The 23,072-nt window shown below is 49.0% G+C and overlaps 2 protein-coding genes across 5 annotated transcripts; one reads left to right on the top strand and one right to left on the bottom strand.

Moving 5' to 3' along the window:
- Positions 1-10,781, top strand: LOC108919365 (ankyrin repeat and SOCS box protein 2-like). Of its 4 annotated transcripts, none has more exons than XM_018727307.2 (10): positions 1-326; positions 2,144-2,267; positions 4,721-4,852; positions 5,784-5,953; positions 6,459-6,614; positions 6,956-7,201; positions 7,647-7,818; positions 8,211-8,781; positions 8,877-9,030; positions 9,326-10,781. In XM_018727307.2, exons 2-10 carry the CDS (start codon positions 2,215-2,217, stop codon positions 9,487-9,489), a joined length of 1,818 nt encoding a protein of 605 aa, XP_018582823.1. In that variant the 5' UTR covers positions 1-326; positions 2,144-2,214; the 3' UTR covers positions 9,490-10,781. The 4 variants fall into 4 exon arrangements, with proteins under 4 accessions (XP_018582823.1, XP_018582822.1, XP_018582820.1 ...); XM_018727306.2 differs by having other exon boundaries at positions 8,208-8,781; XM_018727304.2 differs by having other exon boundaries at positions 8,178-8,781.
- A 1-nt stretch (position 10,782) lies between these two features.
- Positions 10,783-12,969, bottom strand: LOC108919434 (protein FAM181A-like). Its single transcript, XM_029258776.1, has 2 exons — positions 12,666-12,969; positions 10,783-12,459 (listed from the first exon to the last, which is right to left on the bottom strand). The coding sequence occupies exon 2, from the start codon at positions 12,385-12,387 to the stop codon at positions 11,533-11,535; it is 855 nt and encodes a 284-aa protein (XP_029114609.1). The 5' UTR covers positions 12,388-12,459; positions 12,666-12,969; the 3' UTR covers positions 10,783-11,532.
- Between the last annotated feature and the right edge of the window lie 10,103 nt (positions 12,970-23,072).

The following is a 23,072-nucleotide window of genomic DNA, read 5'->3' as shown; positions in this document are numbered from 1 at the left end:
TTTTATACTGTGTAATACTTAATTTCAGATGCAGAGACAGATATATATATAGAAAATAAACGTCTTTTAAAACGACCTTTTCCTGAGTAGATTCCACAACTTTAAAAGCAGGCCACTAACTGCAAAAAAAGAAATAAAAAATAGCCTGTCACTATCACGTGCGTCCTCCAGAAATACACTGGTGCCCCCAGTATAAAGATCATGTTGCAGGAGAGGAAGGACCCTTTCAGGGTAAACAGAAACCAATTTGCTTAGTTCATCTTTGGATTCTCAAAGGGGAACTGACTGTTGTCTTCAGACAAGCAAATGATTTAACAAGAGAAGAGGTAGGGAACTTCCAGATATTATTTTCAGAAGCATGATAGAGCAGTGCTTTCTTTACCATTGTGCATTAAAAAATGAGACTTGCACTGGCTCTCATAAGTGTCTACTACAGTTAATACAGTTCATATTATAACCTGAAAACATAAGACTGAACCACTGTTTCAAATTTTATGGGAAGATTAATGTTTCGTGGTAGACTTTTCCACATCATAACAATCATCTTTTAACATACATAAACAGGTTAATATTTAAGCTATTACGTGTACTGCAAAAATTCTTACTGTCGCTGACAACAAATCATGGTGAGGTTAGATAACTTTAGGTACTATACAGCTGCATTGCATTGAAACGGATGTTTTATGGGACTGGTCCTTTATGAGAGATCTCAGATTTCTTATTTCCACAGAGGTATGATGAAGTCCTGTGTTTCCCTTAATTAAAAGTAATACTACAGTATATTACAACAAATAATGAAATAATATTTCAAAGATGGTTTTGTAATTTTGCTTTTTTTGCCATTATTTGTTTTGTTAATTGTTACCATTATTGCTGTTGCTTTCAGAATTCAAATATTTGTACTGTCCTTGTCTTCTATGGTTTTTTAAATTTTTGCCCTTTAATTATTGTGTTCTTTTCACCAGCTCGTTGTCCAATAACTATGAGGTCAACTCACATCACATCTTCTGTACATTGTATATACTGTGTGTGTGTCAGTGTTGTATTGTATATGTTTACTGATTTGCTTTATTCACGTATTAGTGTGTCTATTAATACCTGTGATGGATTAGTCAGGGTAATAAAATTCTTAAATGGAACTGAGTCCAGTGAATTAGTTTGACATTTGGACCCTTCTTCATGGAAAAAGCAAGCAGACCCTCATACTTACTAATTAACCATAGAAACACACACGAACATGCACACTGTCTGAACCGCTCGTCGTATACGGGGTTGCGGGGAGCCAGAGCCTAACCCAGCAACACAGGGCGCAAGGCTGGAGGGAGAGGGGACACACCCAGGACGGGACGCCAGTCCGTTGCAAGGCACTCCAAGCGGGACTTGAATCCCAGACCCACTGGAGAGTAGGACCCGGTCCAACCCACTGCGCCACCGTGCCCCCCTTAACCATAGAAACCTGCGCAACAAACAGGGCACCTAAGTTAATAAATTTCCAGATACTGATAGTACTAGCAGTTATATGTAATGTTTTTTTTGTTTTGTTTTTTAAGTAATTCATTTTTTTTTGCTTTTGATTACATTTTATATCTGCGATGGACTGGCATCACGTTCAGGATGTAACCTCTCTCAGCCTTGTGCCTAGTGATTATGGGATAGGCTCCGATCACCGCGACCCAGCTCAGGACAAGCAGTTGCTGAAAATGGATGAATGGATGGATTACATTTTATATTTTCTTTAGTTCCGCAATCTGTCTCTTTTAGTTTAGATTTGGTATTGCTGCACTCACAGACACTGGCACTTGTAAATATTTATTTTCCTTCTTCTTTCTTTGTGCCCTTAAAAGGCATTACCAGACCTCGTTGCACAGCGAACTATTTCTACTCACATATGTCAAGAAGGGCATGTCCACAGTACTTTTCATGGGAGATAAATATGTGTGTTGAATAATGTGGGTCTGGATTTAATCCTTTTTTTTTCTATGCTTGGCTTGTGAGGCAAGTCATTAATGCTTTCAGCATGTCTTGTCTTCCTGATAAGGGGGAGTCTAAGATGTCCATCCTGGCTTATCAGACAACCAGTTGACCCATGTGGTCACTGAGTGCGACATGACTTCAGTCTGCCACCTCTGCTCTATTCCCACAGGACACCTGCTGCCCAGACGCAGGACTCACTTCTGGAAGCCCATTTCTTAACCACCATCCCCTCCAGCCTCCATGCAAGCAGGGGGAGTCCCTCCATCCAACGACCAGACCAGCAGCACACCCAGGTGCTTATTCCCCTTGACTGATAACATCAGTGCTTCTTTGTTTCTGATTTGTTTCTTTGTTCATTTTCTTTTCTAAAGCATTTTATTTTGCTTTTCATTACATTTTCTTTAGTTTCACATAGTGGGGGGTGCGGTGGCACAGTGTATCTAACCAGGTCCTGCTCTCTGGTGGGTCTGGAGTCCTGCTTGGGGTGCCCTGCGATGGACTGGCATCCCGTCCTGGGTGTGTTCCCTCTAGCCTTGCCCCCTGTGTTGCCGGGTTAGGCGCCGGTTCACCATGACCCTGCTTGGGACAAGCAGTTTCAGACAATGTGTGTATGTGTAGTTTCACATATTAGTTTTTAGTGCAGGTTTGGTATTTCCCACAGAAGCACCGGCATTCTTTACTTTGCAACCTTTTCAATTTTGGACAGCGTACAGAATGGGTTCTTGTCAAACCAACGTTAAGATTAATTGTTTGAACAATTGGCGGGGTGCGGTGGCGCAGTGGGTTGGACTGGGGCCTGCTCTCCGGTGGGTCTGGGGCTTGAGTCCTGCTTGGGGTGCCTTGCAGTGGACTGGTGTCCTGTCCTGGGTGTGTCCCTATGCCCTGTGTTGCTGGGTAGGCTCTGGTTCCCTGCGACCCTGTCTAGGACAAGCGGTTCTGAAAGTGTGTGTGTGTGTGTGTGTGTGTGTGTGTGTGTGTGTGTTTGAACAATTTACCATAGCTACCCCACAATGGGAAACTGAATATTGTCCAGGAAGTGATCCTAAAATCATTTCAGAAAAAGGATACCAGGGTCAGAGTTATGATAACAACAAGTCTGGATGGATTTCAGGAAGTAATTTTCTGTCAAGCCGGGCCTGCGGGACATAGAGATCATTTTATGTTGTGTTTATTTTCAAGTGACAAGAAATGTAGCTTTCTGAGGGGAAACTTTTATAGCACTTTTAAGGAAGATTGGGTGTGTTTTACTGGCTGATCTGCACTCTTTAGTTTCGGTGATGTTTGTTATAAGGCAGTTTAAGGACGGACACACACACACACACAGGGTTGCGGGGAGCCGGAACCTAACCCCACAACACAGAGCAAAGGGGATACACCCAGGACGGGACACCAGTCCATCGCAAGGCACCCCAAGAAGGACTTGAACCCCAGACCCCCTGGAGACCAGGTCCCAGTCCAACCCACTGTACCACTGCACCCCCTCCACAGTTTAAGGAATATTTGTATAAGTAATCACTGCACGTTACTACACTGCTCAGTGTTTTTATGAGCTACTGGAACGTCTTCAATCGCTGCTAGCCTTCTACTTTACTCATGGAAACGGTTACTGGCCGGTGTTGTCTTCCTTAAAGGGTCAGATATGGGGGTTCAGCATAAGAGAAGAGGTAAGGAAGGAGCAACTCGCAGAGTAGATGACGATGTCCTTACAGCGAAAAAATGGGAGCTACTGAAGAAGTGGAGGAAGCTTTGCATCTGCTACACACCATTATGAACTTTTGTTTAGCTGTCTCGTCGTTCCAAGGAAACCCAGTGTTGGACAGCAAATTTTATAATGTCGATTTGTCCAGTAGGGTGTTGTCATAGTGCACAACATTCAGGACAAGTTCTGTACCTTGATGGAGGGCCACTAAGGGGGCTAGAAGAAGCAACCTTCACCACAGCACTACTAGCGGCTGCTCTTATTTTCTTCAGCCACTTGTAAGTGAGCTGCGTGCGAGTTATTTTGGTGCCGTAGCACGTCACACACAGCGGCGGATCTAGATGGGTTTTCTGAGAACCTTATCTGCCTAATGGCGCTTCTATTTTTTGCCCAGACCCTGGCTGATAGCGAGTCTCTTGTCACCTCCGTGCCCTGCCCCTCGTTATAGCGAAGCAGGAAATGTGTGCAGCGTTCACAAAGAGCCCGCTGCTGGATTTTAAAAATAAAAGTGAGCTGCTTTTTTCTCTGGAAGTGCTTACTGTGACTGAGGTAAACAAGTACAGACCGGTTATTCCAACCACCTCGGCGGAAGGCACGCGACGCGTTCACTGGCTGCAGTGGCGCGCGGGCGGGGGGAACTGACTGAACGAGCATACAGTCGTTTCATATTCACATGATGACACGAATCACAGCAGCCGCGTTGTGCAGAGAAATGAGACCGCTAACGAGCTCCAAACACACGTAGGAGGGGGAGAATCCGCGCTGAAGTGCTCGCGGGTCCCCGCGCGCCGCCGCCTTATCAGCGCACGCTCCTCATATGGGCGCCCAGCTGCCCACCGTGTCGACAGCGGCCCGTTATAGTGTCCGAGCGCGCAGCTGAGCGCCTGCTGTCCTCCCTCAGCTGTCCCTTCACGCGCGCGCGCGCGCGCGCACACACGTTCACGGCGCGCCGCTGCTCGACGGGCTGCACGAGCGCCGGCAGAGCCGCGCGCTCCGGAGGATGACGCGCTTCAGTTACACCGAGTATCTGTCGCTGTTCCGCTCCAGCGGCGCGAAGACGGCGCGCGGGGACGCGGACGGCGCGCGGAGGAGCTACTCCTTTGTCACGGGCTACGGAAAACGATGCGTGGCGTGGAAGCGTCCGGACGGGAGCGTGTTCGTGACCCCGGAGCCCGAGGAGTGAGTACTGTAGTCGTCTGTGTGTGTGTGTGTGTGTGTGGTCATTGCGTAGGACCCGACGGACTGCTCCGACGGTGGTCCCGAAGGGGACAATCAATGAATGACTGCGAGGTTGTGTGTGTGTGCGCGCGCAAGATTCTGCTCATTCATGTCTGTCACTGTCTACATTTATAATCATGTGCTTTCATCAGCATGTCTGAATATTATATTATTTACATACATAGCGGCCGGGCCTTCGGGGATTATTGGAGGTTAAGCCACATTGTATTATTGCACTGAGCATGATCATGATGACGTTGTGCTCAATAAATGTAACCAGGAAAATATTTTAGTAAGCTGTGAAAGCAAGGTGACTAGTCTCTAGTAGAAAGAATTATTTCCACTCACTAAACTCATGAATCACCCGTTAACTTCATTTCAGATCCACTACCTTATATACTGGTCACAGGTTCGAGCCTCACCTCCGGCTGTAGGACCCTTGAGCAAGGTACTTACCCTGAATTGCTCCAGTAAAATTACCCAGCTGTGTAAATGGGTAAATAATTGTAACCTTAACATTGTAAGTCGCTTTGGAGAAAAGCGTCAGCTAAATGAATAAGTGTAAATGTAAATACTGGACAAGCTCATGGTTGGATGGATGGATGGGTCACACAGAAGGCATTATTAATGAGAAGTGTTGCGATCTGACAGATCAGAGTTTTGTGTTTTAATTTTATTTACAGTGCAGAAAGATATTTTCAAAGGAACCTTTTCCATTATTTCAATTATGGAAATTGCCCTGAAAATCTGACACAGATGATGGATGATGATAGTTTATAATGTAATAGAAAGGAGGGCTGAATCCAAAATTAATTAATCCACCTTGGAAGCCAGCCAGTGAAACAGAGCCAACGCAGATTTATAGCTTGAGGCTTGTGATTGTGTTTTTCAGGCCTCTGGATCCTATAGTTGTGGCGATCAAGAATGGCGATGTGCAGACTGTGAAGAAACTGCTAGTATTATCTCCAAACAGCTTAACGGAAGGCAATCGTGAGGGGTGGCTGCCTTTACACGAGGCCGCACATTACGGCCAAGAAGAATGTATTAAGGTCCTGCTGAAGGGTGAGTCTCTCTTAGATATTCCAGTTGTAATGATCAATGCAGTCCGTCTGCAGTAGAAGCTTACTGAACTGGTGGCATGTATTTTATATACATTCATTTACTTAGCAGACACTTTTCTCCAGAGCGACTTGCAATGAATTGTATGTAGTGTTACCAGCCCACACACCTTATTCACCGTGGTGACTTACACTGCTGAATACACTACTTACAATGGGTCACTCATCCATACATCAGTGGAACACACTCTGTCACTCACACACTATGGGGGAACCTGAATAGCATGTATTTGGAGTGTGGGAGGAAACCAGAGCACCCAGAGGAAACCCACGCAGACACGAAGAAAACATGCAAACTCCACACAGACTGAGCGGGGATCAAACCCATGTCTTCTCGCACCACCCAGGCGATGTGAGGCAGCAGTGCTACTCGCTGTGCGACCATATAACCCCTGTTTGTACCCTGGTGTCCTTTTGGAATGCTGCAAATGTCCTTCTTTCCCCCACAGCCTGCCCAGAGCTGATTGACAAGCGTACCCTCCAGGAGCAGACACCTCTCTTCTTGGCTGTCGCCTGTGATCATGTGTTCTGTGCGCAGTACCTGCTGGAGAATGGCGCTGACCCGGACATCTCCAACAAAAACAAAGAGACTCCTCTTTACAAAGGTAACCCCACTGCAAGCAGAAACCACGGGATTAGAGATTAGTCTGGATGCATGTGTTGCTCATGGATTACAGGGGTTATTTTTACTTGGTGACTTAAGTTATTTTACTCAGTTTTGCTTCAGGCCCTTTTGCTGTAGGAACTGAGGTTACAGCAGGGCCCTTCCTGGCACTCAACCCAGCAACTTTGAGGTGGCATGTTCACATTTTTAACCAATACATGACTTGCCACCCATTTACAAACTATTTTGAGAAGGTGTGATGATCAATGGAACGCCATCTGATTCTCAGTGTATGTTTTGGTAACTCTTGGTATAACACTTTCTTCCTTCCTAACCCCAAAGCCTGTGAGCGTGATAACGTAGAACTGGTGGAGCTCCTGCTGAAGTTTGGGGCTGGGGTGAATCAGCGCTGCAGCCAAGGATGGACAGCACTCCACGAGGCAGCATGCCGCAACAACGTCCATATCTGCCAGATACTGGTAGAAGCTGGAGCCAAGGTTGGCACCCGCAATGCCTATGGGATCACACCCCTTTTTGTAGCAGCCCAGAGTGGACGTGTGGACACACTGAAATTCCTTATCAGCAAAGGTGAGTGTGTAGGCCTAAACTTCAGAAGCTCAGTGTTACTTTTGTTCCTTATGTTCTCTTGATAGATGGGTGTGGTGGTGCAGTGGGCTTGGCTGGGTCCTGCTTTCTGGTGGGTCTGGGGTTCAAGTCCCACTTGGGGTGCCTTGTGATGGACTGGCATCCCATCCTGGGTGTGTCCCCTCCAGCCTTATGCCCTGTGTTGCCGGGTCAGGCTCCGGTTTGCCACAAGCAGCATCAGTGTGTTTGTGTGTGTTCTCTTGATGAGTATCTTCCAAATTAGTGGTGTTTCACAAGTAATTTAGGCCCATTTAGACTGAATACACTACAAGTAAACAGTGTGTTGAAATACATAACACACACCATACCATACATAAAGCAGAACATTCTGTCCTGCAAATCAGAGTGAAAATAAGTTTTATTGTATGTCCCTATGTGTGCCCCTCAGGAGCGGATGTGAACAGTCAGGCTGGAGATGGGGCCACGGCCCTATATGAGGCCTGCCGAAATGGCCATATCGAGGCAGTACAGTTGATGCTGTCCAACAATGCTGATGCCAACAAGCCTGCAAAGTCAGGCCTCTTACCCCTTCACATTGCTTCTCAGCATGGTCATGATGAGTAAGTGGAGCTGCTTATCTGTATGAATCTAACCAACTGCTACAGTTGGTTAATATGAATGTTTGCACTATATTCGGAAGTATGTGGCACTAATCTTGAAGTGCTGGCTCCAGTGTCAATGCAGTTCAGTAGAAAACGGGAAGCCACGGCTTTAACTCGTGCCTCTCCAAAATTCTGACCGTTATTTAAAGTTATTCGACACAGATGTATTAAATTTATGTTAAATTTTAAAAGTGAAAGTGAGTGAGTGTTTCAGATTGTTTTTCGTTTGAGAAATGTATCCATTGCACTTCACAGCACAGCTTTGAAGTGCTAGACTTCTCTAACTCCATGTTCTTTGTGCCCCTCCTACCCTGGAGGATTGTGTCTTTGTTGATTCCTATGACCAGCAGAGCCCGGGTGCGAAGCGCAGGCATTAGCCCCCTCCATCTGGCAGCTGAACAGAACCAAGACGAGGTCCTAGAGGTTCTGATTGAGGCGGGCTTTGATGTCAATGCTGCCCTCTCCCATGATCGCTCTGCCGTGTATGAGGACCGCCGCACCACTGCACTGTACTTTGCTGTTTCAAACGGCAACATTGAGGCCACCGCTATGCTGTTGGAAGCTGGTGCTAACCCTAGCCTGGACACGTTCAACCCCCTGCTACTGGCTGCACGCCATGGCTGCGTTAAGACCGTTACCCTCCTGTTGGAGCACGGTGCTGACCCAAATGCTCGCATCCCAACCCACCCCACTACCTTCCCCATTGCTGCGCTATTCTGCATGAAGCACCTACCCTTGCTCAAGATCCTGCTGGATGGAGACTGTGATGCAAAGGCATTCTTTAGTTGCCGGTATGGCAATAAGCCACACCCACCTCTCAAAACCACTGGCAACAGCTGGAGCTTCAATAGCAACACTCTTCGGTTTGGTTCTGATGCTCAACCATTTGGGTTCAGTGAGGACTCTACAGCCCCTTTGCAGGTATTTTGTGACTGGAATATCAACCTGTACTTTGCTTCTCTCAGACTGTGCTTTTTTTCATTCTGATTGTCATTTTGTTTGGCTTCCACTGGTAGTTCTGTGAGGCAATCTCATCACCTGCTCTAAGCCGCTGGGCAGGGCCTGTCATCGATCTGCTGCTAGACTATGTGGGCAGTGTGCCACTGTGTTCCAGGCTCACTGAGCATTTGGAGAGCTACGAAGAATGGGCTACCACCAAGGAGAAATCAGGTGAGTATGCTGGGACCGCATCTAGGGTGCTATAAACAGCCGAGTACAGGACAGAGTTGGAAACGATTAAATTGGGATGAAGAAAACTACTTGTAATAGAACGTTTTTTGTTTATTAATTAATGAGTTTTAAGTTTTCATATTTAGAGTGTAACACAAATAGCCTAACAGAATCCAGAAATCTTTGTGACAAAATGTAAGTGAACAATGTCTAAATAATGTCAGCCTGATACATGTATGAAAGGGGAGATTGACATGCAATCCCTCTACCCTCCACCACCTACATCTGTTTTCAGCCCTCCCCCGGCCATTGATGCACCTGTGCCGTCATAGGATCCGGGAGCAGGTGGGAGGGCGGGGTCTGAAACGTCTGACCACTCTGCCTCTGCCAGGAAGACTAATCAAATACCTGAGCAACGATCGCTCCAAAGATGAATGCGGAAACCTTTCAGCTCAATGAGAAATTAAGAGCCATGGTCACCACTTAGTGAAGACAATTCAAACCGTTGACTAAAGTGGCAAGACGGGTCATGCCTTGTTTGAAAGCATTCTACTGAATTATAACCACTGTGTTCAATATGTTTGATAAGGGCTGATCTGGTGACATTTTTAAAAGACCTTTCCAGCTGTGCATCTACATAGACACCATCACAGGCAGCTCAGGTCTTCTAATCTTTATAGTAATGTGGAAGTTTGTTTTATTTTGGTACATTGCGTTTTGTACTCTTGAGTGTTAAGATGTTTCCCTGACTAGTTGTGACTCGGTATACTGGATGTATGAGTCTGTTGGGCTGTTAAAGCTTGGAAGATTATCCAGAGCATAGACTGAAATGAAGATTATGCGTGATGCTCAGAAGGTTTGTATTCAGTACACTTGCTTGCTGTCTTCATCATTATAATCGCCTTTTGTCTCCTGTTTAATTGTGTGAATCTGTTTTGTGCCTAAATTATATAAAGATAAAAATGCTGACAGGATAATTTAAAGCTCAGTGGATATGGCATCCAAAAGTCTTTATCATTTGAGATATTTATAAAGAAGCATTTAAACTTATATGGAGTTAGGTGAGAGGGAGATATCAGTGTACTCTTATTAACTTGATTTTGGTGCTCAGTATTTATTTTAACAAGAACTACTGTGGAGTACATATCAGCATCATGCAGGAAAGTCACTTTTTAAGAAATGTGTGGTTTTCATTGTATAATTCTTAAGTAGACGTGGGCACGGAGCTGTCGGGAGAAAGAACCAAGGTACAAGGAAGGTTGTGCTAGACTTGGTAGGCAGCCTCCAGGATGTACCTACCCAGAGCAGTTCACACCAGTACCTTGGTCCTCTCACTGTGGCCACTTCTGCCCCATAACTGGCACATCCAAAATTAGAAGCCTGAAATGTGCCACACATTTTCAATGTAATGTCTTTGCATTTGCTGCAGTGGGACCTGTGCAAAAATAACATCTTCAGATAAACGCCTTTGATACAGACTACAAACTGTGATGCCTCATCCAATAGTGCAAAAAGAAATGTTCAAAATTCAGGGAAACAAGATAGTAAATGCTGGTAGTGTGCAATATAATAATTTGTATTGTTTGGCCAATGAATGCTTGTACTGATAAAGTTTATCGATTCCACAGTCATTCTTTCTTTGGCGGTAACCTTTTATATTTTGTATGTGTGGTGGGTATTTTGTGTGGTTTGTATAAGTATGCTTTAAGGGTGGTGTTGGTGGGGGGTGGAAAAAAGAACAACCTTGGACCTAAAATGTGAACCATTTTTACCATTTATTTAAAAAAAAAAAAACTTGCTTGAATCTCCTTGTGGTATTATATTACAAATAAAAGATGTGACAGAATTACTGTAATGAACTACTACTCTCCTGATTTCAGTGTTACATTGTATTTCTGCAGTAGTAGCTTTGACTTAGGTTTCAGATAATTAAAATAATTATGTTATGAGCAAATTCTTCACTTTTATTTCCCCTCTCCTTATTTTACATTGTACTGGGAACATATTTTTGCTTTAAGAAATGCTCTGACAGAATGACTACACATCTTGCAAGTAATTTTGGCCTTTCCTCTTAGTCACCTGTTGGATCCCCCCTTGAGACACCGAGGTGAAGGTAAAGCGCTCGGTGTATCTGACCTACTGAGATGTGCTGCATCTTAGACTTTTACACTTTTACAGTTAGTTTTCTATGGGATTCACACTACCGCGTTAGTCTAGTCCCTGGCGGTGAGAGGATGCAAAACAATACTCGGTTTCTACTGTTCTCAATCAACCGTTTCTTTTCTGCTCCGTAAGTGCAAGTTGGGAGAGCAGAGAGTCTGGCTTTCGGCTGGAGGGAGGAGTGAGAAGCCAATAATAAATACTTCGCAGCTGCGCGCGCACACACACACACACACACACACACACACACACACACAGCCGGCACTCGCGGGTGCTACGGCTGGGACACATTTTGTGCGTGTTGCTCGTTCTTGCTCGCTCCGTCCGCGCCCTTCATTCGCCTCAAATGAAGCCGAAGACGCTGAAGACGGGCGAGGGCCCCGGGGGCTTCGTGGGGATGGGTTTGAGCACCGCGTGGCTCTGACGTTTCTGTCCGTGCGAGGCGCCGTCGGCCGCCTCGCGCGCTTTGCTCCACAGTCCCACGTGAGAGAAGGCGGACGGCGGGAGCACTACGTGGCTTTGGAAAACGTGGTGTCCGTGGAACTGGAAAGAAGGACAGCAGCCGCACACGTTCACGCTTCCCGAGGACATCATGTGCAGCACGGGCGGCTCTGTCTCTGTCAGTGTCAGCCTCTGCTGCGTGGACACGGCCGCGTCGCTCGCGGGCTCCTCCGAGCTGCTTTTCCTCCTTTCCTGCTGCAGGAGCGAGGACGCAGCGTGACACTTCCTCCACGCGCCCGGGCCCGTCTCGCGCCGACCCCTGGCAGCGCTGGGCTCCTCCCAGAAAGACGCGGGCAGCTGCCGCTTTCTCATGGGCACCTGCTCCTGTCCGTGGGAGTCGCGCTCCGGCGTGCCTCGCGACTGCAGTCCTCCCGCGCTTTCCTCCGCACGCGCGTCCGAGCCGCTCGAGTCCTTCCTGCGGATGAGGTGCAGGTCCCGGTTCAGCGGCTCCAGCGCGCACGCGCCGGACTTGTCCTCGAGCGCCTTGGCGACGCCCGCGTCCGGCGCGCGGTGCGCGTGCCACCTGGGCATCCTCGCGCACTTCTGCGAAAATCGCTTCAGCTGCTTCTGCAAGTACTTCCTGTGGTCCACGGAGCGCCGGCACGGCGCGGACTTGTCCAGGGCAGCCTTGATATCACTGGAGGCCAAGTTGACGAAGTTGAGAAGGGTCTTCACTTCACTGTCCGCACTCGCCATCCTTTACGTCACGTCAATCCATAATCATCATCAGAGACTGGCGGTACCGCACTCATCTGCCATCTTCGTAACCTGGGTTGGGGGGGGGTCGCAGTTTTAAGAGTCCCGCAGTGACACAAAAAACCGAACGCTACCTTAACATTTTCTACGACACTGAGTGATCCGCAAGTCCAGTTCGAGAGAATCGAGGTGTTAATAATAATGCGCGCGCCGTTTATTAGTCGTCACATTGAACTGATAGGTGGAGCTGCTTCCCCCCCGGGACACCGCGTACTCACCGTGTCTTAGACTGGAAGAATCCCAGCGCTGCCTCTCTTCCAAAAATAGTTTTAGCACTTGAGGAAACTGAATGAATATAAAGTGCATGTAGTTGTGCTGCTTTCTCCAGGCCAATCAGAGGCCTCTTCGCGCACACAATGCACCCCAATCAGGCTGCGAGCTCCCCGGTACCGCGTTCCTCAGCGCCGCGCGCGGTTGCCATGGAGATCCCGATGAAAAGCGCCTAATAGATGCAATATTTCTTTGCTGCCATTCCTCTCTGTTCCGTTCCTCGCTCCTCACAGCCCTGATCCTCTGTCACGTTTTTCCCCCCTCCGCGCACACCGAAACGTCTTATGCTGACGGTGTGCAAAGACTACTTAAATCTTTTATTTTTGAATATAACTTAAGTCTGTCTGGGGGTTGGCAGTGGGCATGCTTCACCGCCACGAGACAATAGCAGCTTTTAGGGCTCAGCCGGGGCTACTTTTAACTGTTCTGATCTGGAGTTCTTTTCCCCCTTCTGAGAGTGATGTCAGAAGGAGTAGGATTTGGGGGGAAAATCTAAAGAGATGTGCGCATATCCATGGAAAGGGGGCTTGAACGCTCAAGAATCTTGTCTTTATGTTTGCCCCCTCAATCGAGCCACACAAAGGCTGAATTACTCATTCAAACCTCGCGGGACAAAGGGAAAGGATCTGGATAGCACTCCTGCATTTGTAGTCAAACATTTAGAGACTTAAATCGAGTCGTCATGAAGGAGAAAGAGTGGGACAAAGCCCATAGAATTGCCATCAGCAAACATTTTCCTGTGTCATATTAGTGGGGTTTCCATGGCTTGTCCTGGCCTGGGGACAATAGCGCAAGTTTGCACACTCGAATACTGTCACCCTGCCAACGGCGACAAGGGCCAAAACAGGACAATCCTCAGAGAAAGCGTGGACTCCGCAGGGAAGGTGGCGGTAGAAAGGGGGAAAGAGACTTGTGAAATGCTAATTGAGCTCCATCCCCTTATTGAAAAGAAGAGTACCAGTGACCCCCCCGCCCCAACCCCTGCACCACCTCCTCTCGGCAAGGTGACACCAGATACGCGCGAACAATCGCTGTAGGTAACCCAGGCCGTGCGCTCGCCCACCTCTCCACCTGCAGCGAACCCCCGTTCTTGTGCGTCCAGGAACGCTGTTTAACCGCTGCACTTGTTTAAGTGTCATGTTAAAGCACTTCGCATTCATACGACCATCTGCGATGTTTCTGAAACATTTTAAAACGGATGTGCTCCATGCGGACAGCTCACCCTTTTTACTGGTGTAAATAAAATGCATTCTAAGGGCTCTGTCCTTAATCTGTGTGGGCCAGTCTGGTTGTGTAGGGGTTAAAGCTGCTGCCTTTGGATGCAAAGGTTGTTGGTTCAAATCTCACTTCAACCTGTAGTAGCCTTGAACAAGGTGCTTACCCTCAATTGCTCTAGTAAAATTACTCAGCTATACAAATGGTTGTAGGTTGCTTAATGCTGTAAGATGCTTTGGAGGAAAGCATGAGCTAAACAAATAAATGTGTTGTAACCTGTCTGTGCACTGCTGCTTTTGTCTGCAGTCCTGTTTTTGTTTATCGGGTTGGACTGGGTCCTGCTCTCTGGTGGGTCTGGGGTTCGAGTCCTGCCTGGGGTGCCTTGTGCTGGACTGGCGTCCCGTCCTGGGTGCGTCCCCTTTCCCTCCAGCCATGCGCCCTGTGCTGCCGGGCCAGGCTCCAGCTCGCCGCGACCCCACTTGGAACAAGCGGTTTCAGCCAATGTGTGTGTGTGTGCGTGTGTGTGTGTACTACTATGGTGACTCTTCTATATTGTTATTGTCTTGTCCTTAACCGTCTGTATATTGTTATATTGTGTTTCATGTTTGGTGCTGAACCACAACCAAATCCAGTATGCTGTTTATTGGCAATAAAGAGTTGAGTTCTAGTATTATAGATAAAAGCAATCTAAATTACTCCTGTAATGATTCTTACAGTTTGATCTGTGATACACACACACACACACATTTTCAGAACCGCTTGTCCCATACGGGGTCACGGAGCCTACCCGGGAACACAGGGGCGTAAGGCCAGAGGGGGAGGGAACACACCCAGGACGGGACGCCAGTCCGTCGCGAGGCACCCCAAGCGGGACTTGAACCCCAGACCCACCGGACAGCAGGACTGTGGTCCAACCCACTGCGCCACCGCACCCCCTTGATCTGTGATATTGGTATTGAAATTGGTGACCAGAAGAATGGGCTCCCAGCTGTTTCTAAGGTGGCTAAGATGTTGCTGTAGTGACATGTGTCTTTACATCCCGGGACAGCTGATGCCATTCAGACTGAGTGTGGAGGCCATGTGTGGAACAGCTGCCATGGGGACAGGGGCTCTTTCTCCGTCTCAAACACACACTCACAGTTAGACATATAGGAGAGAGAAAAAGACAGAAAATGTAAGTAAGGAAACCTTTACTTACCTGCTAGTCCGCAGTTTTTACCATGCGGACCGAGACCAGCTTTAAGGGTGGATCCCTCGTGATCATCCCCAGGCCGGTCACCCTTGGACAAGGTGACGGAGCCAAAGGTCTCTTCTGTCCACCTCGCTGTTCATCTCAAAGCACCAATTAACAATAGTGTCCTCTCCCCGCCCCCGCTCTCTGGCCCGCGATCCCACACTTGGGCTTTGAAGTGAGGGAGAAAGGGGAGACGGAAGTATGCCGGACTGATACACCCCCACATCTTGTCGTCATGTCTGCCTGAGTAAAACGGATGGGGCCTGGTCCATTATTTATGTCAGCCTGGTGTCCTAAATCAGATGCCGCTTCTTGATAGCCACCGAGCATCCATCCCCAGCTCTCTTTGAAGAGCACACGGCTTCGAGAGGAGACTAAATTAGTTCAATTAGGAGAATAATTAGCTCAGCGAAGCGCCTAAATGCCTGAGCAGGGCGCCACCCGCACGAAGAGCGGCGCCACAGGGCTGGAAAAGGGGACGCGCCTTCGGAGGATGACTGGCGGGACACGAGGCGGCCCCAGGCGGAGCCCCATCAAAGAGCGCTCCCGGCAAACTTACAGAATGTGCCGATTGTGGAGAACTTGATTAATAGTAGATTCCTTTCACAGTGACGGCAGGTGCAGACGAAGCCCGGCAGCGTTTTATTTGTGTTTACTCTTCTCATCATGTCTGGTTAGTGATTAAACCATCAGTTGGCAGGGGTGTCCCGAAGGGGATTTGTCCACACGAAAGATGCCGCACCTCTTTGAACCCTCGCCGTGTTTACTTTTAACATCACCCCATTCTTCCACTCCCTTTCGAGGACGAATGAATGTACCCGGCGAAGGCTGCGTTGCACTATTGTGTCGGTCGCACTAGGTTGCCAGGTCTTGGGGACAGATGGCGGGGCTGTTGGGGTCTGAATGGATGCTTTTTATAAGTTTCACACTTGCACCTTTCCACAGCTTCCACACTCCCACCGAGTAGTGTGGTTTCTGAACTCTGTCCCACCTCCCTAGTCCCTGATTTTTGACATTTGGCTCTTTTGAGTACCATGAGTGACTCCTCCTGTGGCCTTGGCGCATTCCAAGGTACTTCACACCCGGGCAATCCGGGGACACTGGAGATTAAGATACCTGCAGGAGCTTGGAGATCACGGGACAAGGTACGAGCTGCACTCCTCTTGACTTACGGCAGTAACCGAGGGCGGTCGCAGTGCAATCGCTTAGGGCGATTGCTGAGAACCGTCACCATCGCGCAGGTGAGGTGGCGAGAAAATCGGAGGAAGTTGCACAACATTAGCAGCTGATGAATTCAAGGAACGCAACATATTTCTCAAAAAACGCCATGCGTATGAGAAGGGTCTGCAATTCGTGTCCCCAGGCTGACACACAGCAGATGAAATCCAAAAAAGTTTTACGATATAGTTGCAAGACAGGTTGTTATTTGAGGAAGGCGATAATCATGATGAGTTCAAGAAGAGGTGACAGAATAAGAAAAAATTAAAGACAAAATCAGAAGCCTTTTTTGATTGTCCTGATTTAATTTCAAGAGCCTTTACACTAGAAACTTTTGCATTCTCAGATGTGTTCATGCGTATTTGTACATGTCCCTACACTATGCCACCAAAATAATATACTCTCTGCAAAACTACATCGTGCCACAAGGTGGCGCTGTCCCCCCACCTCTGGCTTTCAAAGTGAGCAGGTGATACACTTCTTTCTCCAAGGTGGTAGTGTGTTACTGTAGGCTGGGAGAGAGGGGGCTGATGGTCTCCCAATTGAGTCTCTCACCAGCAGGAGACTGATTTTCTCCATTCGCTTCCCATCGGCGTTTAAGGACACGGCCGAGTGGCCACGGAACCCGGGACTGATTGCCCCATCTATCAGCGCAGGGTTGAGGAAGGAGCAGAACCTCCCACCGGGCTCCTTTGCCCACTCCTGCTGAGGCAACCCAGTGTCTCGTCTTGCGCCTGCTCTGCTCCGAGTCCCAATCGATACCTGGTTTGTATCGACTGTTGGCCCAGCCGAGCACGGTAGCTCTGATTCCCTGAGCGCCTCTAATGGAGTTTCCACAGCTGAAAATAGTGGGGCAGATGGATAGGAAAGGAAGTCTGGAGGGAGTGCTTGGCTGGCTTCTCCATCACCGCTGCACCAACGTCAGGCTGAAGCCACAGTCCAGAACGCTACTGACAAGGTATGGGTAAATAATGGGCAGAGAGACAAGAATCAGTGTTATTCAAAGGCTGTCTGAGGCTCATGTCCCTGAGCACATTTACGTTACTTCATTTAGCAGACACTTTTCTCCAAAGCGACTTCCAATGAACTCTATGTAGTGTTACCAGCCCACACACCTTATTCACCAAGGTGACTTACACTGCTAGATACACTACTTACAATGGGTCACTCGTCCATACATCAGTGGAACACACTCTCTCTGTCACTCACACTCCATGGGGGAACCTGAGCAGGATGTCTTTGGAGTGTAGGAGGAAACCAGAGCACCCAGAGGAAACCCACATAGACACAGGGAGAACCTGCAAACTCCACACAGGCTGAGCAGGGATCGAACCCATGTCCTCTTGCATCACCCAGGTGCTGTGAGGCAGCAGCATTGTTCACTGTGTCCCCATGCCACCAGGTGTTTGGCAGTCTGAGGTGCCCTCTTTGGTACCTACCTTTAAAATCCAGCTCAATCTGGATTTGACATGTTCTCCCTGTGTTTGTGTGGATTTCCTGCAAGAGCTCCGCTTTTGTCCCACAGTCTGTAGATGTGTTTCAGGTGAACTGGGGATCTAAACTGCTGTTTGTGTGTGTGTGTGTGTGTGTGTGATGCCCTGAGATGAACTGGAATCCCCTCCTAGGTGTACCCTGCTTCACATCCTCTGTTTCCAGTATATGATCTCTGTTATTGATAAGAGAATGTTATTATTTTACACTCTGAGCCTCATGACCAGGGGGGTGGAGTGGCATAGTGGGTTGGACCTGGTCCTGCTCTTCGGTGGGTCTGGGGTTTGAGTCCTACTTGGGGTGCCTTGTGATAGACTGGCATCCCGTCCTGGGTGTGTCCCCTCCCCCTCCCCCTCCCACTCCAGCCTTATGCCCTGTGTTGCTGGGTTAGGCTCTGGCTCCCTCTGACCCTGTATGGGACAAGCGGGTCAGATGGTGTGTGTGTGTTTGAGACTCAGGACCATTAAAAGAAAATGTAAAAACTAGGTGTGTGTAGATGGAACGGAAGCAGAGAAAACATTATAATTTAACAAGACGTATGCCAATTTCTCATGTTAGGAATGTCCATTCCATCATCAATAATCATGTCCAGTGCAGGGCTGCCAGTCCCAGAATTCATGTGCGGGGGTATTCCTCTCGGTGCTTTGGAGTGGCGACCGGTCTGGTTGTGTGTGCGCAACACCACTCTCATTGGTAGTTGACTTTGAACGCTGCCGGTCCAAGTCCTGTGGACAGTGTGGTTCAGCCCCTTTGGTTGAGTCGTCAAGCAATAGAATGGTTTGGGAACCTTTTGCTCTCAATGAGTATGAGACTGAGGGGGTGCGGTGGCGCAGTGGGTTGGACCGCAGTCCTGCTCTCCGGTGGATCTGGGGTTCAAGTCCCGCTTGGGGTGCCTTGCGACGGACTGGCGACCCGTCCTGGGTGTGTCCCCTCCCTCTCCAGCCTTACGCCCTGAGTTGCCGGGTTAGGCTCCGGTTCCCCGTGACCCCGTAAGGGACAAGCGGTTCTGAAAATGTGTGTGTGTGTGTGTGAGTATGAGGCTCAAGACTGTGCTTGAGGAGGGTTTTTGCATCAACTCCAGGCACTGTGGTCTTATTCCACTATTCGGGAAGCTGTAGCGGGGGCTGCGGGTCTCGGTATTTCGGCCAGTGGACCAGGACGTATTTGGGCAGGTGCTGGACCTGTTGCATCAACAGGGCTCACCAAAGCTGCACAAAATACATGCAAAGTTTCCAAACAGTTGCACAGTTGGGAGAGTAAGAGACAATCCACTTTAAGAGGGACATTGAGCACCCCCCCACCCCTAAAAAACAGACTAAGATAGACACACACACACACACTGCTTGTCCTGAGCAGAGTCACAGCAAGCCAGAGCCTAACCCGGCAACACAGGGCACAAGGCTGGGGACACACCCAGGACGGGACACCAGTCCATCACAGGGCACCCCAAGCAGGGTTCAAACCCCGTACCCACCAGAGAGCAGGCATAGGACAAACCCATTGCGCTACCGCATCCCCCTACAGGCTATGATCTAAGTGCAAAAAAATGAACCACACACACGGGGAACCAGAGCCTACCCGGCAACACAGGGCATAAGGCCGGAGGGGGAGGGGACACACCCAGGACGGGACGCCAGTCCGCCGCAAGGCACCCCAAGCAGGACTCGAACCCCAGACCCACCAGAGAGTAGGACCTGGTCCAACCCACTGCGCCACCGCACCCCCTCTTTCCAAAAATGAACCAGTCATTTAATTTAAAATGCAAACTCAAGACCCACAACTAGGTTGGACATTGGGGCTGGAGGTCAAGCTCAGGCTTTCCTAGGGGACAAGACCAGTGGCCAGTGAATTCTAACATTCATCCAGTCCCCCAAGTGATCCTGCAGCGTGGCTGCCTGCACCTGCGTCCACAGCGCGTCCCAGAGCAGGCGTGTCCTGGAAACAAAAGCGACCTGCCAGGAACCCGCCGCTCCCTGGCACAGTACCGCTCAAAGGGCAAGAGACGAGGCAAGACCGGGTGTCTGTCCCCAACTGGGTCCAGACCTGAGCAGGAGAGAAGATGCTACTGCAGGTTTAGCGTCAATCTCTGTAAATGTCAAACTTATGAATAAATCAGCAGCTAACAAATGGCTGAATGCAGAAAGCTAACAAAGACTCGACCATGTAGCACCGCAGCCGAGAATTAGAAGCTGGGCTCAATAGTGGTTAAGGATCCATACTTCTCATGGGACAGATACACTCCCAGATTGACTCACACAAGTATTTAAGTCTGTAAAGTAGTAACCCCCGCAGGTACAGTAAAAGCAAACATTTTTTTGTAGATATGCCAGTTTCCCTTTTAGCAAATATGTGCATTGCTCATTCAGATTTTGTCTGTGCCAAGTATACAGTGTACATTTACATTCATTTATTTAACAGACACTTTTCTCCAAAGCGACTTACAATGAACTCTATGTAGTGTTATCAGCCCACACACCTTATTCACCATGGTGACTTACACTGCTAGATACACTGCTTACACTGGGTCACTCATCCATATATCAATGGAAGACACTCTCTGTCACTCACACACTATGGGGGAACCTGAATAGCATGTCTTTGGAGTGTGGGAGGAAACCAGAGCGCCCGGAGGAAACCCACGCAGACACGAGGAGAACATGCAAACTGCACGCAGGCTGAGCGGGGATCGAACCCACATCCTCTCACACCACCCACCATGTACACAGACACGTGTACACACACGGTCTTGAACGAGCACAGGCACGGATGTGGGCGTGCATACAAATGTGCTTACACACAAGCACGCGAGGACACCGTGATTGTGCTGAGGTCCAGCCCGGTCTAGACTGCAGAATGTGACACTGGTGGAGGAGGAGGGGGTGGGGCAGGCGGTCTGATGCCAGCGGGGAGCCGGGTCAACTCACACGCAAGGTTACGGAGAACGACGGCAGGGGCCAACGCCGCAGCCTCCGTAATGGCCATCTAATGATGGAGCTAATGATCTCTAGCTGTTACACCCAACCACACGCAGTAACGCTAACGCAGCCATGCCGGCCGCTGGGTTGTCAAAGGGTGACGTTGACAGCCTGTTTCTTTTCACCATGGACGATTAAAGCACTTGGAAGATGAATTGTGCCCCATTCTGTGCAATTATCCACAGGTTCTTACTGTATTTTCCCTCTGTGTTTTGGGGACAGAGCAGAATTCGCTGTGAAGTTGGTTCCCACTGCTTTGTCTCTGAGAGAGAAACAGAAAAATGAGAAAAGGCCCCAGGCGTTTGTGGGAAGGATAACATTGTTGTGGTTTTCCTGCGGTTTTATGCATTTCTCCAGGGACAGACAGAATTAGATAAACCCGTGGAAGGAGAACTCCATGTGGGTCTCAGTGTGACATGTTTGCCGTGCTTTCCTGGGATGTGCTGCAGGACAGGTTTGCACGAAGCGCTTCCGAGAAGGGGCAGGTGCAGCGGTGCGGTGGGTCTCGGGTTCGAGCCCTACTTGGGGCGCCTTGCGATGGACTGGCAGCCTATCCTGGGTGTGTCCCCTCCCCCTCCAGTCCCATTCCCTGTGCTGCTGGGTTAGGCTCTGTTTTGCCATGACCTCCCCCACTTGGGACAAGCAGCTGCGGACAGTGTTTGTGTGAGTCTTCCAAGAGGCTTTATCTCCTCGATGGACATAACAATTTCACTGCAAGACCCTGAAGGCAGATTGAACCCATCCCACGCAGACTGAGGTCTAGTTTTGGTTGCATGGACCATCTTGACTGCAGAGAAGGTTGACACCCCCTGCAATGCTCTTTTTGATGAAACATTGTACAGCTGCTGTAGAACCGCTTGGTGTAACTAAGGGCAGCTGGTGGTGTGGTGATTAGAGCTGCTCCCTTTGGACCCAAAGGCTGCTGGTTCAAATCCCCCTCCAGCTGTAGTATCCTTGAACAAGGTAAATGTGTTAAATTGCTCCAATAAAATTACACATCTGGGTAAATACTTTTAAGTGGTTTTGGAGAAGAGTATCAACTAAAGGAATAAATGTAAATAAAGCCTCCAGTTTTGGAACTGAGCCCTGAACAGCCCTCCAGGACCCACGTACCAATGGCCAACCTCCCCGTGACATTTGAGAGGCGTTGCTGTGCTTATCGCTCCCCGGCTGTCTGACGATGCGGCGCTTTTAAGAACGGCGAAGAAACGAGAAAAGACCAAACTAAGATGTAGAAATAGCTCGCATCAGTACATTTATCCACTATTTCTGGACTAATTAAAAATTCAGGGTTTGGGAAGAACAAGGAGTAGAATATTTAGCCTGCTCTGGCTGCTGACTTTTGGGAAGAAGGTAACTGGATACACAGTTAACCCCCCCCAGCAAACCACAGCACCGTCACAACATCTTTCTCTCTTCTGATTTGGACATGCGGGGCGGCGCGGTGGGGCAGTGGGTTGAACCGGGTCTTGCTCTCTGGTGGGTCTCGGGTTCGAGTCCCGCTTGGGGTGCCTTGCGGCGGACTGGCGTCCCATCCTGGGTGTGTCCCCTCCCCCTCCAGCCTTATGCCCTGTGTTGCCGGGGAGGCTCCGGTTCCCCGCGACCCCGTTTGGAAAGTGTGTGTGTGTGTAATTTGGACATACGTGTATCCATTATGGTGGAAGCAGGACAGAAGATTTTCTTGACATAAGTTGCGCTGGAATACTTGTCAGTGATACGGGACTAAAATTCCATCGTTTCACTGGTAGAGAAATCAGATCTTCCTGCTGCCGTGTAAGTATAGCATCTACCTGAAGCAGTGAAAATTAAGGAGGCAGAGACGTTCCTGGACGGGGACATGTGTTGCTGACATTTGTAAGACGTTGTTTCGAGCCTTTGGACGCAGGGGCTCAAGTGACGCTGCTGGAGACTCGCTTTTGCGGAGCGGGAGCAGGCTGCATGATGGATAGTGTTGTGACAGGTGCTGTGTGCTGGCTGGGGATTTTCTCCATCGTCAGCAGAACCCGGTGCGGTGATTTAAGGCCTCTGTCTCGCCAGAAAATCGATTTGGAGATGGGCTGGAGAGGCTGGCTGGTGGAACAGCTCCCACGGGATGGCCCAAGTTCCAGCGGGATTTATTGGCTTCTCGCAGAACGTGTGGACGCGCGTAAATTTATCTACTCTTCCTAAGCTCCTGTGGACCACTGTGCTCGGCACCTTGTCGAAGCAGGGCTTCGCTTCGC

Source organism: Scleropages formosus, chromosome 15 (assembly GCF_900964775.1).
Source record: "Scleropages formosus chromosome 15, fSclFor1.1, whole genome shotgun sequence".
Classification (NCBI taxonomy): Eukaryota; Metazoa; Chordata; class Actinopteri; order Osteoglossiformes; family Osteoglossidae; genus Scleropages; species Scleropages formosus.
Note: the sequence above shows the minus strand (reverse complement) of the source record. Positions and strands in the feature narration are given on the sequence as shown.